Source organism: Lycorma delicatula, chromosome 6 (assembly GCF_047948215.1).
Source record: "Lycorma delicatula isolate Av1 chromosome 6, ASM4794821v1, whole genome shotgun sequence".
Lineage (NCBI taxonomy): Eukaryota > Metazoa > Arthropoda > Insecta > Hemiptera > Fulgoridae > Lycorma > Lycorma delicatula.
Genome location: NC_134460.1, coordinates 91,122,157 through 91,142,313, shown reverse-complemented (window position 1 = coordinate 91,142,313; position 20,157 = coordinate 91,122,157). Strand labels below are relative to the sequence as shown.

Sequence of the window (20,157 nt, the reverse complement as noted above, 5' to 3'; positions counted from 1 at the left end):
CAGTAATTAGACGATGACGTCTTAGTAAATATGATTTCGTAATATTATTTTTATAATAACGATGTTAGTTATTTGGTGTTTGTGTAACACCAGTCGTCAATTTACAGCGCGGACCCAATATAATTTTTTTTTTTTTTTAATTTCAAATTTTTTTCTATCTTCATCTTAATAATAACAGTTACTTTTAGAAACGGATTATATTTTACTATTTAATTTATAAACCTTAATTAAATAAGTGTTTGATACTTTCTTTGTTTTAAAACTAAATATATGTGTTAGACAGAGCTATAACCTGAAAAACGGTTGATAACTTACACAGGACTTCTCCGTAGAATTTCATGTGGGTTTTACACGGTCGTAAATTCTCATTAGATAATTTGTTTTAAAGATCGTAATGTTTGCAATGTTTACTATAAAAAAATGATTGGGAAATGAAATAAAACTTCCTCGAGTTTTGCCGTTATTGTGAAGCTTGCAATTCATTGGCAAATATGTAATGCGGCTACACTATTGTTTTGTTTTTTGCTACATTTATTTTTATGATTTTCTTGATGTGTGAATATAACGCCAGCCAGTGTACTGTGATCCAAGGTTATTGTAAACGATTTTGAATTTAATTTTGAATTAATTTACCATCAAATTGTTATTTTGTTAAATAAGCTTTCTTCTTCTTTTATGTTTTATTATATAAATGAATAAATTGCTTTTTTTTATATCTATTTATATTATTAATTAAAAGTAAGAATTTATTTATTCAGGTTCAAAAAATAATTTTTATACTGATTTTTTCCACAAATTTATGAAATACAATACAATCGTAAGTGTGTTATCTTAAGACTTTCGTGGTATATTTTTGTTGTTTATTCTGTGATCGTAAGTTGGGTATATGGTGACCTACTTATGCTGGACATTATTGATCCAAACACCCTTCACTTTTTGGCCTATATCTTTTGTATGGAACCTGTAAAACTGCAAATCTGTTCAAACGATTATGTTTTTTTTTATTTAGTTTTTTTTTCATTAATTAAATTATTGGTTTGTTTCAGATGTGGTGGCGAATCTTACGCTTCTCCTGCTTTAAGAAATTATGATGGCATGACGAACACTTCATGGTAAATATCTTCTTTCAGTTTACATACATTATTAATTTTATTAATAATTTAAGTTTTTTTTTATTAAAATATGCAAGTGTTTTATTATGACAACAGTTGGCAGTATGAAATGTTCTTAATATTACGTATAATTTGCTGTCATTCGTTTTATTACGTACTATATCAATTTATTATCAGTAACATTTAATTTAATTATTCCTATTATTTTATCAGTTTTTTTTTTGTTTAATTTTATAACTTATAAAATGTTATGCGATTGTTATATATGTCTATGTAAATGTATTTATTATATATTTTATCAGTACAAAAATAATTTGAAATAGTAGTTTATTATTATATTTAATTTTATTATCTAAGAAGTGTATTTATTTATTTGAAAATGAATATTTTGTACATTGTTAAACCAACCTTGAGCTTTATTCATTAATTAGTCGTAATTAGAAAATATTATTATACGATTCTAATTATTATTTTATGTTTTTTTTAATACATTTTCTGTTTGGGGTAGTTTCAATATTTTTGTAATTCAATTTTTTCTAAGAAGTTTTATTCGATTATGTGGATTGTTTCGTCGCTCTTAAATTACAATAAAATTTAGGATTTTGAATTTTTTATAAGCTTATCGAACAGTGAAGTCCATCGAGTGTGATTAAATCAGTATTCTGATTACGGAGATGTTAATGGAAATTGTTTTCTCAATTTATTTAAATGTTAACTTTACCTTGTGGATAAATTAAAATTCGAGAAAGTTAAGTATATAAGTAGGATTCAGAGTTCTAATTCCCATCAGGCTTGATACTTTTTATTAAATAAACAAAAGCCTTGGCTTAAATAATTATATATATATATATATATATATTCATACGTTGGGCTAAAATCTAAAATATGGCTTTTTCTCCACTTTCAGTTGATATAATGAGTTTTACTAGGCGTTGGAAAAACTCTTAGTTATTGGTATACTCAGGGTGTGCTGAAAATGAATTAATACTACAGTATTCCGAAAATTAACAAAATATACCTTTCTTCACTTTTTTTAATGTAACCATATTATTATTTTGTTTTTCAATTCTTGGAGGTGTTATTGCATCGTCTTGTTTCACTATAGAAACTCGCTCACCAACTCGACTAAAATTTAAAGATTTATTTATGTAATACTTTAATATGATTAAATAAAATTGGTTCGAATGAATTTTTATAATGAAAAAAGTCGATGTAGTATCCCGTGAATTTAAAAAATTTAGCTCCCTATAAGCTAGCTTGTAAGGAGAATACAAAATAACGATTTTAATCAAAAGGATTGTTGTACTGAGTGTTTTAAGTTAAAAAATAATATACTTAAAAGAGTAAAAAAAACAAGAAAAATTATAATTCCTTAATTTTCGGAACACTATTTTAATGCATTATATACATACATTATATTTTATTTAATGTATATATTTTTATCATTATATTCCATTCACAATAAATTTAATGAAGAAAAAACAGAAGTCGCAAATGACTTTATAATTTGATACAATTTAAAGATTGTTTTAAATCAATAATAATGAATAAAAAAGAAAGGAAAAATAAAGGAAAGAATAAAGAAGTCAGGAACTTCGTTTTCGTAAAGCGTCGATTCTTTTTAACTTAACATACATTCTATTTGTTTCTTTTTTTGTACGAGTAGTGTAATTTTAATTGTTTTTTTTTTTTCAATTCGATTCCATTAAGAAACGATTCCATTATTGGTTTTTTATCCAAACGTAATAAAATAATAAAAAATAAGTTGTAAAAATGAAAAGTAAAATTCTTACCTTTCTTATTTATTTCATTCAGTTTTTTTTTCAAAAAGCGAATTAAATCGATTATTTAAATAAAAGTAAAAGAAAAAGTTTTTTCATAAAGTAATTGATTTTTTATTATTTTTTTTTAAACAGCATCTTTCCTTTCGAATTAAACCTTTAAATCAAATTTTTGCAGCTTCCGTTTATTCATTTGACTTGAAATGTTGTGTATAATTTTATTTCCGTTGATATAAGATAACCGTCATTAACATTAATTGGTTAACAGTCGGTCATTTAATAAAATAATTTTTGTATCGTAAAAAATGCGTTCTTACTGCAATTAGAAATGTAATCTAATACAATAGTATTTATAATATTTTATTGCTACACTATATGTATCAAATTTGATCGCACATGTCTTACAGAAATAAAAAAGTAGATAATAGAAATATATAAAACATCTTTAATACACATTAAAAATTTAAAACCCTAAATAATGTTGGTTTTGTGTTACTAAAAAATGGAATGGTGCGTTCATTGTTATAAATTGAAAAATGTTTTAACGTTTGTTGGACCGTTAAGTAATTATGAGCACTTCATCACTTTAATTTTTTATCATTAACTATATTTTGATGGTTTAAAAAAAACATTATTTTTGTACTATTTTATTCCAATTTAAAAAAAAGCGTTATTTTTAAATTTAAAACTTTTGTTAAAAAACTTAAAAATGGAATATTATCCTCGATTTATCACAGATATTATTCGATTTGAGTGAGATTCGATAAATCGTATTAAAACATATGAGGTATATTGCTTCAAAATTTGAAATAATCTCATTATGGATTTTGCGAGTTTTAATCACGCAGTGTTGTAATTGTAATGTAATTAGAGTTTAAAACAGACACTTTTTCGGATTTACTTAAAAATTCTAAAATAAGCTGTCTGAAAAAATTTCAAGACGGCCTTTTTTTAAGTCTTCGTTCATTTGGATCGTCTTGATGCTATTTTCCATTCCTTCTGTTCTGCGATATTTTCTTAATCTTTAAAATAAGGGTTTTGTCCACATTTGATAGCCGTCGACTTCTTTTCTAGATGAAAATTCCTTGCTTGTGCCAGTTTGCTTTTGATCTTTACCTAACTTCGTTCAACCTTTGACATTTCCTACCTGAATTATCAAAATCCTTCAAAGAAAATTTCATTATTTATGTTTATTTATTTTTAAACTGAATTTCTTTCGTAGCAGTAAATCGATATCATTCAGAATCTCTTCTAATTCATTTTTAATTTCAGATAAAAGAACAATGTGACCAGCGAATTTAATTATTCTTTCTCCTTTAATAGTTACTCCATTCGCAAATTTTTCCATCAATGCAAGTGGTGTATCGCTTTTTGTGTACAGATAAAAAGTAATGGAGACAGATGATTTCCTTGTTTTACACCCATACCTGAAACAAAGTTTACGTTTCTTCATTTTCTATTCTTATCTCTACTTCTTGATCTACGTGTAGTTTGTATACAGGGCTTTTTCTACATTTCAGTCCATTTTTCTTTAAAATTAAAAAAAGCTTTTGCTTCATTCTACATTATCAAACTTTTTCTCGGGATCTAAAAATGTCATGATATGCGGAGGAAGATTTATAAAAAGATAATCGATAAACTTAATTGTTATGAAAAATTTATGAAAATCAGATATTTCTAATACACTGCACTTTTTTTAATATTTAATCAGTATTTTCTTGTACCTGTAGCGGGTTTGTGACCTTATCGTTTATAGATTTAGCAGGGGTTCGATCGCATGAAAATGAATATAGGATGTGATCTTTGTCTAAACTGTTGGGTAATAAACATATACATTCTTTTTACCTCGTTAATGATCCTTCTTTGAATAGAAAAAATAACTTTCACATCGCTATACAATTTTATTAACTTTCTTTATAAATAGGAAATAATTATATTTGGGAAGTATATATATATATATATATATATATATGTATGTATATAGATGGATATTTGGATTACAGATATTACCTAATGTAATGTTTGAATTTCTCGTACTAAAAATCAAGTATTTATTTCCGTCTAATATTTTGATAAGGTGATTGTATAGATGTTCGTTTCATGATTTGTTAAATTACTGTTTAAAATTTACGAAGTTTTTTGAAGAGATTTTTTTTTTCTTTTTATTTAGAAGTTCAAATAAATAATTTACTGTAACAATGATCGGGAAGCTCCCAAGGACAAAGTATGACTATAATATTATTAAAATTATTGTTATAAAAGACTCGTCATTACTTTAATAATGATAATTATTAGTTAAATTTATATATTGTTGTGAGCGTAGGCTTTTCGCGTTGTCTTATTTGAATCTTTATATTATTACAGTCGATGAGGTAGAGAAAGAAAGCGCTAGTGAAGGGGGAACCTCAAAAAATCTTTTAATACTCTCGTCTTTATTAATCGTAATTTATTGAAGTGATTCCTTCCCTTCTTTTCTGCAACGATTTAATATTCTTAACGTTGAAGTCCTGCTACAGTACACACAAGTAGGGAACGAACAACAGACGTAAGTTAGTAGATTATCGTTTCAAGGTCAAATATAATATTTCAACTTGTTCACTCGCATCATTATACCGGTCTGTTGTTCTTCATTACCACCACCATCATCTTCTTCGATTTCTTTTATTCTTAGTTTTTTTTTTTTTGTAAAGTGAATCATGCGAGGCGCCTGGTAAATGCGGTTATAGTGGTTCTCTAATGTGTTATCTTTGAGGCTTCACTTTCTAACAATATAAGCTATTTATAGTTTTTAATCAGTACATGAGCCTGTTTTTTTTCAGAATCCGCTCACTCCGTACTTTCATGATTTTTACGAGATTTTATTTTATTATTTTTTGTACGGTTTAATTTAAAATTCGACTCGACACCCGTTCGTTCTTGAATCGGAAGTATATTTTTTATTTTATAAAAATTTGATCGGGATTTCGTTTATCCAAAATTACTCGAACTTACTTATACAGAGGCGTATTACACGAACCAAAATACGATTGTAACTAATACAGAACAGAGTAGGACAACGGTACTTTACACAGCATTCAAATTTAAAAAAAAAAACATTTGAAATATAAATAAAAAATATAAAAACAAACAAAAAATTACGGAGAATTTAACAAAATCAGAATTAACAAAATTAATAAAAAGAAAGTAGAAGCATGCATAAATAAAGAATTATTTAAATTACCTCGTTTCAAAAATCCGGGCAGATTTTATAAAATGGTCCAACCTCGTTTATGTTGATTTTTATTTTTATAAGAATTTAGACGGTTAAAGTTTTCTGAATTTGAAATTATTACTATTACGGTTAACATGTTAAAGGTATTTAATGTCTTACTATTTAAAATTTAAATTATATATTGTTTCCTATCTACAAAACAGATATATTTAAGAAGCCGTAACTTGTGTTACTCCTACGAATGTATTTTTAAATAATTAAATTAATCTCTGTAATTAATATAATCTGACAATTATATTTAATTATTTTCTTACTTAAAGAGAATTAATTTACAGCTTAAAGAGGCTAGTTAAGACATTTAACATTAATTATTAATACTTAAAAGAGACTAATTTTTAATATGTAATCTTTTTATTTAGTGTTAACTACAGAGGATATATTATTTATTGTAACAAATAATATTCATTATAAAAGTAAAAAAAGCATTAACTAAAAGTATTTTTCTCCGCAGAATCACGTAATATATTAGTTACCCGTTTTCCAAAACCTTAAATGATATTTTTCACGTCACAGATTTCATTAACAACTAAAAAATTGTAGAATGTAATTCATTCCCTACTGAGAGCAGCAGTTGAATAATGAACCTTATTTCCCACCCAAAGAGGTGAATAAATTTATTTCTATCATTTCCTGGTTTTCTTATGTTGTGACGCGTGTAATAAAGCATCTGAGGAGCAAAAAATACCAATTATTCAGAATTCCCTTTTTTTGGGATCAATGATGTCTGCTGTGCAGCTAGTTTCTATAGTGAATGTAATAAAAGAAAAGTGGAATGAAGAGGGATGAATATCGCTTGGGTTCTGGTGAGTTTAATATGATGATATTCAGCAATATATTCGGATTTGTGAAGAAGGAAGTTGGAAAACCCTTCAATCCTTATGTGTTCATAGTAAGCCTGCTAATTAATAATTTTTTTATTGGGAAAGATTGGTTTTTTATGTCAGGTCGCCTTCGAACGTTTAAAGGTTTTTTCACAATTATTATATTTAATATTTCGTGAGCCTTTGAAGTATCTCAGAACTTTATGTTTGTATTTTGACGATAAGCTATAAGTATGTATGTGTGTTGATGGGCATTGGTTAAAACTTTTACCTTATATGTAGAAAATAACTGATGAATATCTACCCTTTCCGATTTCAATTTTATCACTGCCGGTTCTTCCGCTCACTATACTGGTCGTCGTTGTTGTCGGATTGGAAGTAGAAATCATTGTCATCTTGAGCTAGTAAACCTAGGATGTAAAGCAGTCACCTTTACACTGTTACTTCAAGAGAAGGGACACTTTTAAAAAGGTTATATCTCAGGATTTCAGAATTTTCATAAACCTTCTCATTTATATTGATTATTTCTAAGTAATGAATAGGAATATGCAGATGAACATCGAAAAAACATTTTTTAATTTCTTTAAGGAAATAATTCCGTTGATATTAAAATATATTACGACTGGATTGGTTATGTTTGTTTGAGTAGTGAAGTTTTTAGGTTCTATCGATTTGTTTTCCCCCTAAAATGTCTTTTATATTTTACAATAAAATTATTTCTATAAACAATAAATTAAGTCTGTAAAGATAATGAATATATTAACAATTTCTTTTTATGAATTCGGCAGGTTTTTTAGAAGAAAATTCATCAGTTCTGCCTTGCGGCAGGTCCAGTCGTGGTAGCAGTAACTTCCAAATTTCTTGATCTTCTGCTCTCCTCTTTATTCCACTGTAGGCTTCCTTTCCTTTCCTGATGTTTTCTAGCATCTGGTGTCTTCTTCCTTTCTTTCTTTCTTTCTTGACCCCTTCACCATTCCCTTTACAGCATTCCTCAACTAACCGTCTCTTCTCAAGTTATGGCCGATCCAATTACGTTTTCTTTGTTTTATAACGTCCAGTATTTTCCTTTCCTTTTTAACTCTTCTTAGCACAGTAAAGGTTTTTTTTAATAATGCTTTCAAGTTATTTGAATCTGTCTACGTGTTCTATCTCTTCCATATCCACTTTGAAGTTGATTCCCTGAATTTTTTGTTCTGATCTTCTGAATAGGAAATATTTTCATTTAAATTTATATTTATTTTATTGTATAAATATCTTTGATAGCTGTTATCAGGAATATTTGCAGCTTCCTTTACTTTAAATTTTCAAAAATCTGTTAAAACAATTATGTTAATTAGTTGTTAGATGGAAACATATTATTCCTCCTTTTTTTTGTTTCCAGAGTTTCACGTATTAATTAAACCTATCTTAATTCTATTTAGAAAAAAATGTCGTATTGCATTTTATACGAGTATATTTTAGTATTTCATTGTGAGCGTTTCCTAAATATAATAAACTATTAATAATCTACCTTTCTTGATTAATTTATTGATTCTTTGTTTTATTTTGGTAAAATTCACGCACTCTTCTGAAAAACATGATGTTTTTTTTTAATTAAGAAAAAGATTCTTACTTTATTTTATCCTGAAATTTATTGTGTTATCCTAACAAAGTAGAAGAGTTCAAATCTATTGTACGCAGTAAATATATGTAGGCGTAACCAGTTTATTCGAAACTCTGGTCATCAAGTTCATTGAGATTGCACAATAACATCTACCTGACCAGAAATAAAATTAACTATTTAATGTCTGCGTGTATGTGTTTTGTACTGAATGTCACAGACGGAACGGAGTGAGGGCGGACCGGTCATCTTTTTCATTTGTAATATAATGGATGTTTTGTGCAGGAAGTGAAAAATGTTTTAGGGTTAAACTCGCTTTAGTAAATATTTGTGTGCAATTTTTAGTTCCTTTCCTGCATTATTTCCTTTTTCCTTCTTTTTTTTTAATTTCATATGAAACAAAAAAAATATCAAATTTTTATTTCGTATGAAACTATTATTATCTGGTGTTCTTACTAATATCATATCTTACTTATGCAGATGGTAGAACTATTTCAAAATTCCAAAAATAATAATAGTTCAAATAAAAATTGTTTAACATTTTTATTGTCTTAAATTCTTATCGAAAGAGTAGTTAAGTTGTTGGTAGATACAATTTTATCAACTTTAAATTTCATCGCTTGAATTTTTTCGTTAAAATGCATCCTGAAAGTGTAAATTTAAAAAGGTTTTACGAAAGGGGACCAGTTTTTTGTCAAGACTGAGCAGCCTGGTGGTATACTTTGCATGCAAACTTTTTATCTAATTTTAATAAGTTCATTTTTTCGATATTTGTTAAAATAGATTGTCGTTTATACGCAATTCTGTATCATCAGTATAACAAGCATATCGAAATAAGGCCTACGAAAAAACAGTTCGAGATAGGGCTCGCTGAGAAAAATACGTTACCCGGTAGGCTTTCTGCGAAAATTATAATAAACTAAAATTTTCTATTTCGAGAAAAATTTATCCGATTTTAATAAATGAAATAATAATATAATTCTTTTTTTCTTTTTTGTTAAATTTTTCTCCCAGGAACGATATAGCTATCTCTTACAGAATGATTGTCAGCAATTACACAAAAAAGTGTCGCTGAGACATACATATGCCTTTTTGAAGTTAATTTTTCCCCTGATACGCAGTTGTCTGAATACATTTAACCGGAATACCATTTAAATTTCGATAAAAACTTTAGTAAAATGATCATTTAAAGTTGCCCAATTGTTCTTGAGTTGTGAGTATCGATACAAACCAACATATATAAAACATAAACTAAAACAAAAGGTAAGATCGATCCGTAATTTATGACGAGTAAAAAGATGTTATCAGCTTTCAGTTTGATACTTGTATATGAATTATCTTTCAGTTACGTCTGTAGAACTGCTGCTATTGTTTTTTTCCGACTCTTTGAAGAAAAGTACGGTATTATTTTCGGTCGCACGGTGGGATTGGGGATGAACTTTCCCGTTACGTTTTGAGGTATAAGAAGCACGAAAATAACATTCGCTTAAAATGTAATTTCCTTATATTTATATTTACACTTATGTATAAAATTTTGTTGCTCGAAAATCTCCGAAATAGTAATTTTAAGTTGTGCATGTGAAAAATGTACGAAGATTGGTTGAATCGTTCTTCAGTTAAGCTCAATTTAAGGTCGACAAAGACAACATAACCTGAAGTTGAGGTTATGTTGAGTTAGTATTGGTGTATTTTTCAAATGCAGCGAGTCATAGTCGTGAGTGACTTTAAACTTGTTTCTTGTGTGTAGAGGATCTACTCGTTATTTTTAATTTTTTCATCAAATTACGGTTATAATAATTTAATTTTCTTATAAACAGAGCATATATTTTAATATCAGATAAAGAAACAAAATTTTATACTTCTTAATTTTTCTCATTTAATTTATGTTTTGTATTTATCTTGTGCAAAAAAAAATGTATAAATGTATTATACAAAATAAAATAATAGTCTTCTTGCGCAGAACTTCGCAAGAATTTTGTATGTTAAAACCGACTTAAGAAAACCCGTACTAAAAAAATGCTTTCAGTTTTTAAACTTCGATTTTAGAAGTCGACGTCTAATTAAACAAAAATTATCAGCAGCGTAATTAGATTTAATTTTAAAACTTAAAAATCTGAAAAAAAAAAATATTTTTACTTTTTAGTGTGATATTTTTTTAAGCCGTTTTTATTATTTAAATTTAAAATTCGGTGTACTTGATGAAGAGTAAGTCTTGAATAAGCATTAAAAAATAAGAATCGTATAGAGAGCATTGATTCTCAAACGTTTTAGCCCACCGCCCACGTTGAGAATCAAAACTTTTCTAGCGCCTCCAAAATTGTTAAACTTACCATTTGTTAAAAATAATAATTTCAATTGCTGTTTTTAAGATGCGCTTTTAAAAACAGCAATTGCAATTATTGTTTTTAAACGTAGCATATTCTATTTCTGAGTTGAAAACTACTTTACATTTTTGTTTGAAATATCAGGAAAACATAATTTTTGCCTTTTTTTTAATCAGCCATCGCCTTCCTAGACCGCCTGAACAACCCCCAATTTTCTGTGGGCCTTCTACCTCCCCCCTTGTAAGCCTTCAGCGCCCACAAGGGGTCGTTATCGCCCACTTTGAGAACGAATGGTATAGAGAAACTACTTCTTTTATAAAAATTTAATTTAACAAAAAAAAGAAATAAAAAAATATAAAATACCTGTTAATTGCTTTGTTAGTTGTAGTAAAGAGGGAGTTTAAAGACAAGCTGGTCTTACTCTGACTGGATGTGTTTTTCTGATCATAACTTTGAATTTACATTAGGTCCATAATCAGAATGGTTTTAGGCGATCTGACATGAAATATTACAGGTAACTCTTGAAATTTGCATAGCTCTTCATATTTTAATAAGCACCTGATGCTAAACTGCTGAGCGAAAATAAGATCTGAAACGGTTTTCCAATGCCACTTTACCGAACCTATCACATCGTTGTAAATCAGTATCGTAAACTCACCTGAATGCCGATGTCTAGCTCTACAAACGACACTCTGTTCATTCTCTCTTTGCTCTGTTCATCTTAATGACTGGCTGTATATGGTGTACATCATTATTCTCAGAGAAAGTAGCTCTGATTTTGCGAATTATACTTCAGATACTTTATTTGCATCGCAGTTATAAAAGAGACTTGGAAAGACAGTGTAAAGTCACAATGTACCGAAAAAATTAGATGGAAGTGCTGCATTTCCATTAATTCAGATCGTTCAGAAGAAAAAGGAAAAAGAAACAAATACGTTAGTAACGTATTAGTAGTTACAATACTGAAGAATAGGATAATGCGATGTTGAAGATACTAAAGTTAAAAGATATTAATATTTAATTATATTATTCATTATTAAAATTTATATAAACTTTTAAATAAATAGAAATATTCGAAAAAATGTATAAAATATATACTTGCATATTTTTACTATCCAGTCTAGCGCTATAGCAGAGCCATAGCTTTAAAAGGGAAAGGATTATAATCGGTCCAGATTGGGCATATGCGGTTTTCTCCGGATCTTTACGGTTTGACACCTAAGGGACCCAAAAAATTTCTATCCCAGATAGAAATTTTCCGGATGTTCGTATGTACGCGTGTATGTTCGGTGTCGCTTTCTGAATCACCTTATATCTTTAGATCTACTTGACCCATTTTGACCAAACTTGATAAGATTACTTCTATAAATGGGGCATTGATACCATTAAATTTTCAACTTAAAAGGTCAAGAGGGTGAGGCTGTAGAGCAAGGTCACCCTCATTATCTCTAGATTCCGTCTAATTAAGGTCTTATTTTTCTTAGGCGCATTTTTTAACAATTTAAAAAATGTAAAATCGCAACCCCACCTCAAAAAATTCTCTAATAAATTCGTGGCTAAGTGAGTATACTGCTCCTTTCACCACAAGGAACGCTAGTGTAGCACTGACGTACAGTTTCTATAGTCGTTTGCTATGTTGTGACGTCACAGGTGAGCGGTAGAAATAAATAAATGAATAATATTTAAAGTGTAAAAAAGTATTTAAAGTGGCTGTTAGTACCGCCATACCTACGCGAATGAAATACGCGGTATGCGTGCGCACTTTAGTTAGAATCATTGAATTAAATAAAGAAAAAGTATTGTATTTAAATAAAATGATAATTATTTTAAATTAACTTGTGTGTAAGCCGTGATCAGAAAAAAGCCGCGTTACGGGAAAGTCCTACAACTGTTCTGTCAGCTTTTCTCTTTGATGACGAGGAAGACTAATTTTTTTAATTATTACCATTTTAAAATTAAACAAATATTTCTTATTTAAATATTTTTAAAAATATACGAAATAATTTTTTTCCCCAAGAAGTTAGCAATAGTGCTCGTGTTATTTATTCATACTAACTGTTAACTAGCTAAATATAATTTTTATCTCGTCCAGTTTTTATGTGGCTGTAAATAAGACAGGTTTTTTTTAATTAAAAAAAGGTCGTCCTTATTTAGTGCTATTCATAGTTTATTTTTTAATTAATTTGTTTATTTTGTTAAAACTGTGTAACTGGGTTTCTCTAAAATCCTTACGGCTAATATTTAAATTTGTACATTAATTTCCTTCAATATGATTCTTCAAGTTCGTTATTAGCAGTTGTCTGATATACTATAGTACTTTGTGTTTATACCGTGTTATAAAGAATATGTGCGTGTATATTTATAATCTATATTCAGCTTGATACACGCGCGCACGTAATATGTGTATACAGTTTTTGTTTATCTTCAGCCTTTACTTTTGAACCAAATGAACACACTTTGTTGATCTTTATTTTGTAAAAGTTCTTTTGGTGATGATTTTGTTAGTTTTTTCTTTAACGGAGGTTTTGAAATGAAAAATTACACACTAGCTGGACGACTTAAAAATAAATAAATAAATAAAATGTATATATAAAGTATATTCTCTGTCTTTTTGTGTTTATCTTTATGTCATTATAATATGAAAAATATTTTCAAGCGAAATTACAAGAAAGTCGGTTAGAAAATTTTCATTAACGTATCCTAAAAGTAAAAAGTATATTAAAAAAAAAAAAGAGTTGAAAAAGTTTTTTCGTTTCATTATTTTACATAATATATATCTGTATATACAAAGGAAAAAACAGTTAAAAAAGTATTAAGCTTAGGATTGGTAGTAAGTAGGCTTTACTCGCCATTTTTCTACATTCCGTTTCGTATTTGTAGCATTTCTCAATTTTTTCGTTTTTTTTCCAACCATTTTTTTCCATACAAACTGCATATCTTGTGGTTTTCTTAACTTTTTATTGGTAACTTTTTGGTTTCATTTTAAATAAAAATATAACTAAAAATTTATAAGTAAAAAAAAATTTAAAGAAATAAAAACTGACTGGAAAAAAAGACCTAGTAAACGTAAAAATAAGGATTTTTTTTAAATTCTTTAAATTTTTTTCTGAAATAATCAATGCCTAATGAAATTAGTTGTCATAAACATAATAACCTTAATTTAATGTAGCGCAGATTTTAAAAAAGTAGGCATTTTCAAGAAGTGATAATTTATTTGACGGATAATTTATTCTTAATTTATATATATATATATATATATATATATATATATATATATATATATATAAAATAATTTCTTTCAATCCACTGGAGGGCTGCTTTATAGAATAGAAGTTTAACGTTACCTTTTTTTATGAATTTAATATTAAATAAGATGAGACGTTTAATATTACCAATATACAGTGTATATATTTCTATTAATTTGTCGTTCCAATGGGTGGTTTTGCACTACATTAGACGGTATAACATTTCGTTGGCTACGGTTGTGACGTCACCTCACCCTTCAGTAGTTGTCCTCCCACTCATGCACTAAGTAGTATTAGAGGTCATTGACTTATGATACTCTTCACCTCACCCACCTCTCCTTAGTTCTTGGTCGTCCGATAATGATGATGTCGATGAGTCATGCAAATAATGCAGTCTCTTCAGTGTTCTTTTATTAAACGAGGACGTTTATTGCTTAATGTAATATTGTAATTATGTTTTGTAGTTTTGATAATTAAGTTTATCATCTTGCTAACATTTTTTTCCCTTGTATATGTTTTCCTTTAGTATGATTAATTTTTTTTTGTCATTAAAACAATTCATTTAGTAGGAAGTGTATTTTTGAAGTCGATGTAGAAGATTTTTCTATATGAAAACGTTGCTTACCGATGACAGCTTTGCGATTACAACCTTTCATATTCCTGACCGATGATTACAACTTTTGAATGGCTTAACGGAAGACAACGATACCGTGCAGGATGGATTGCTCAGAAAATTCGTCGAAAAGTTACACTGTAATGAAATAAATTGATTTCCGTTTTTTACCATAATATTTCGTCCTGTCAATTTTAATGTAAGAAAAATTAATTAATTCTTTAAAAAAATTCCGTAAACTTTTCTTATTTAATTTTAATAATGTAATAACTAAAAATTAATTATTTTTTTTGTAGCATGCCTATCTGTTACGCTTTATAACATGAAGTGGTTTGTTATGAGATAAATCATAAAAAGCTTTCCACAACAACATAGTCAACATTTGCCGACCATCTCATAGACGCAAAACCACTAACATTGGCAACCTTGATATTTTACACATACAAACACAAAAAGACCACATCTTAATACATTTGAATACTATGAAATACAGTATAAACAAACAAAACATACAAGAAAGATATACCAAATGAACAGATACAATTCAAATCTGATTAAAAAACCTTCAACAATAACATCAGCTTACGCCAGTGTAAAAATGGCAGCACCAGTCACTGAGGATAGTTGCAGACTGAAAATGTTTTGGCGTGAGTGTATAATAATAAAAATAATAATAATAATTGGTGTATTGAACTAATCTGATTACATTTCAAGGAAAATACAATCTTTAATGCATAAGATTATGAACCAAAAAGAAAAAAGAAATTAAAAATAATGTTTATAAAAATAAAATATCTTCTTTGTTTATTACCGTATTTTTGACGTGATCCGGAGGCCGTCGACTGCCAGGTTGTCATAAATTAACAAAATATAGTTTAGAAATAAAATGAAAAAATTGGAAAACAAAACAAATACAATTAAAAATTAATTAAACTTATTAACTGACTGTTGTCTATTCTTAAATGAGGTCCTCACACAATACACTAGTTTTGACCAGTTGTCCCCACTTAATATATTCATAATTTCATGTTTCCTCAATATTCTACCTCCCAAATGTTGACGAATTCTAAATTCGTCCGAGATCGGACATCAACCCAAGAAATAATTGATCTTTTCCTCCTCAGGTATGTCGCATAAAGACTATCTTCTTTCATCTTTCTACTCGGACGACTATTCAAAGCCAGCATGGCGTTTCTTATTTTAAATATCATATTAATAAATCTTGTAGTGTAGTTGCTCAAATATGCCCTCTCTTCTAGAACAAAAGTTACATTTAGTGTACTCTTATACGGATTTCAATTCTAGATAGTGGATACAGGTGTTCTTTGGGTTTCAATTAATCATACATCTCAGGAATGGTCAACCTGAGACTGTAAAAGAGTACACTTCATTTACATTCATACATATCATCCTCTGAAGTAATAATACCTTACGTTGGTTCCGAAGGCTAAACAGAAAAAAAGAAGCGAGTATGCTGAAAAGAAACACTAATTCGTTTAATCCGAAAATTCTTAAATTCTTCGTCCGATTTCAACAGAAATTCATCTATCTTAACAAGAATTGTGCCATCATCGTTCTGCTATATTTTCAAAATATCCAAATGTTAACCATGATCTAATTCTAACAATTATCCTGACTGATTTTCATTTTAATTGCCTGTTTTGACAACTTGTTTGGTAAATTATCATCGGATAAGGTTTTCATAATATATTTAAAGATTTATTAACTTATAAGTCAGTTTCCAAATGCGAGTCAGTTTACAATCGTGGATATTTCGAGCAGTGCATAAAAGATTTTTTTTTAAAAAAGAAACGAAAACTTTTTAATTTTGTTTATTGATTTGAACCCCCGAACCTGAGCCCCATATGTGACTAGTTCAAGCACTTTCAAAAATTAAATGCTTCGCAGAAGTTAGAATTATAAACCTTGGCTATAAAGTTTCTCTACTCGATATTCACTGCTTACTTTCCTATAAATGTCTCCCATAAGTTTATGCTAAATGGCAATTGAGGTGAGACAGTTACAAGATATTTACAACTATTTACTACTTCTATAACGTCATCCCCAAAATTTCATTTTTGTAATGTCCATAAACGGCCATCTCGCCAAAAGATCATTCTTTTTTACTTATCTAGTTAAGTAAATTTTCTAGTTTAATACTGGATTCCACCTCTCTTAAAAGGTCTCAAAATTGGTAATAATTCTTTTTGGAATATTTTAGGTTGTGATGCTAAAATAACCAGATCGCCTGCATATAAAACAATACCTTAATATTCATACCTTCTATCCATAGTCCGTCCCCTACAGCATCATGTTAATCATTCACAAACAAGGCTAAAAGAAAATCTGTGAGGAGATCCTAACTCTTGCAGTGATAAAACATTCCTCTGTTTGTCCATCGTAACGTCAGACGAATGAAAATGTGTTTTCATATAAATTTAGTAATATTTTTAAAAACTGTTTTATTTAAACCTCCGGGACTACCGTTAGGTATTACTTCAGGGGATGAGGTGAATAACAAGTAGCGTGTGAAAATCCCATGCCTGACCGGGATTCGAACCCGGGACCTCCGGATGAAAGGCCGAGACGCTACCACTCGCTTCACAGAGACCGGCCAAAAAAATTTGATTACTTCATCCAAGTTAACATAATTTGTAAAAGAGATGTCTGAACTGTCAAAAGCAGTTGTGAAATCTACTACCCCCTTTTCCTGACTTAAGTTTTATAAAATTGTACAGATTAAATGTCGTGCATTGCTGAATATCCACGACGAAAGCCAGCCTGATATTCATTCAGAATGTAATATTTGAACATAAGTAATATTCCAGTAAGATTTTGAAACACCATCAAAAAAAGACATACTCCTGCAATTGCGAAGCGAGTTTATAAAAGGTTTTATTACAAAATTTGGTTCGGTCGTAAAAGTGGGCCAGATATTAAAAGTTAATGGCAATTTCATTAACTCTATGCAACCTAATCGGTGGAGTTGACGCCAAACAATTTCTTCTGACACCGGTTGATAGATTTCATTTCGTAGGACCTTGTTTTGTTGATATTTCACACAAACATATATAAGTAATTAAGAATGGTTTGTCTGATTTCAGATAAGTTTATTTCTGTATATACACCATAAATTAATTACCTTAAACCAAATGTTATATGATATTTATGTTATCGTTGTATTTTTTCTGTGAGAAAATACTAGAAAGCCCGGTCTTTTTGTGTGCTGCTTATTTCTAAGTGTAATTAAAAAATTAATCGCATTTAGTGAACGTATAACGGGGACAGGGATGGTATTGCGCCCTATGCAAATACACAGGACAATCGTATTATTTGAGATTTTAGAAAACTTGAGATTTTCCAGTGTAATCTTTTATTGCAAACCCTACTAATTCGCAAGTCGAGAATTACAAATTACATACACGACTTCGGCTTGGTTTTGAGGAGTTATCGTTTCTGAAGTCGTACAGGGATATAATAACAACAGATAGGTTAAGTGATTAGAATTTTGCCGTCTTAACGGGAGACTAAGGAAGGATATTTTGCTCGTCGCTTTTTTTGTATTAAAGCAAAGGGATAAGACAAAAAATTACTATGTTGAACCTATGGTTAACGGTAATCTGTCTTGCAACAAACTAACACGAGCTTGACTCGCCTAAAGTTAACGTCTGTTGTATCATTTAATGAAAAAAAGGTTTACGACCATTTCTTGCACTTATAAAACACAGACTAATCATCCCTGTCTGGATTTGATGCAGAACTGGTCATATTTTTGTAATTAAATGAAAATTTCGATGATTTTTTTTTATATCCCAAGACGGGGCGCTTATCTTATAGATATACGGTTGTTCACTGTTAAATTAACAGAATGATCCCTTTGTTGTCAATAGATTGGAAGTAATCCCACGACTTGATGCTTTACAGTCTGTCTTCTTCGTCACGGGATATTATTCCATTTCACTTATTCTGAGAATATATTACGTCCATAGAACTGGAAGAATTAAAAAATTGCATCGTTACTATTATGGAGTGAGGGACAATCGAGATGAATTCTACTAACGTTTAGTAATGTACTTAATGTTAGTGTAACTGAAGGAAGTCAAACCGATTATTATAGGAGTTAACGTAAATTAAAATAACCATTCTATTTTATGCGACTAATAACTGTATATATAAACTCCATAACTCCATAACTGTGTAACTGTTTGAAATCGGACAAACCATTTTAAATTATTGTTGGCAGGAATTATGTGTAATAGTATTTATCCTTACTTCATTATAACATTTTTTTTCCTTGAATTATTTAAGATCTGTATGTTAATAATTATAACAGCATTAATAAGTGATTAATTTTTAAGTTACTAAGTGTTTTATTAAGTGATTTAAAGGAAGGGTCGTTGAAACAAAACGCGCGAGCGCGCGTGTTTGTGTGTGTGTATTCAAGTATATCTATAGTTTCTTCTATGTTCATTAATTTCATTTTAATTAATTGAAGTGAAATTAATATATCTTTAAACTAGTAAGCTGCTTTAAATTATGAAAGATGTGTTTCGTAATATCGCGGTAATCGTAATACTGCACATATATAATTTTTTTCTTTCCACTTTCACTTAGTTTTATAATTATATGAGATTTTTTTTTTGTCTGCTCTTATCATTATTCTTAGATTAAGACAGTTTAATGTGGGATTTTATTATGTTGTAATAAGTTTTATTGTTTTTATTATTATAGTCTGTATTTTTATAGAATTGCACTTTAGTCTTAAGTAAAAAAAAAGCCTAAGAGATTAAGCCTATGATTGTTTGTTTTGTCGACGAGGCTTCTTTGTTTCGTTTTTATTTTATGTTGAATTGATAGTCTAGTTAGTAGGTTTCTTTCTTACTTTTTATTTAACATTTATAATAGAATGCCGGAAGTATGTCTTTTATAGACAAGTCTGCATTGAAACGTCAATTTTATGTTTTACAATAAGAGATTTTCTTAGCATTATAATCGTTCAGCCTAAATAACAAGAAAAATTAGTTCTTTGTATCGGTTACTTAAACCGTTTTTACTAATTGACAAAGTGCAGATTATTTTTCTTTTTTTTGTCATTATTACTTATATTGGATTCTTACAACGTAATTATTATGCATTGAAAATATTTTTCTGTGGAAATTTAAGGTCTGTTTGAAAAAATTAGGTTAAAAAAATTCGTATTCCATATTCCTGAAAACCTCAGCTCCCGCATGGTACTAATAATTTTTTCTGTATTCAATTTTTTGTTTAGTTTTTTCATGTTGTAAGGTTAGGTTTCTCGCCTCTGAGTTTATTATCAACGGTTGGTTTTTTGACGGACAAAGTTGTTTTATACATTCGTATGTTATGAAACTAAAACTTTTTAAAATGAA

General features: G+C 28.7%; 1 protein-coding gene across 3 annotated transcripts in view; it reads left to right on the top strand.

The window, feature by feature from the left end:
* LOC142326013 (F-box only protein 25) overlaps positions 1-20,157 on the top strand; it is a 148,506-nt gene that overhangs the window by 36,436 nt on the left and 91,913 nt on the right. For 2 of the 3 annotated variants that reach the window (XR_012756650.1, XM_075368064.1), the window contains exon 2: positions 1,047-1,112. Coding sequence is in view for 2 of the 3 variants with exons in the window: in XM_075368064.1 (XP_075224179.1) it covers positions 1,047-1,112 (66 nt within the window). In the remaining variant the exon portion in view is untranslated. Of the gene's footprint in view, positions 1-552; positions 592-1,046; positions 1,113-20,157 lie in introns of those variants that run through there. The other variant, XM_075368066.1, reaches the window with a different exon arrangement.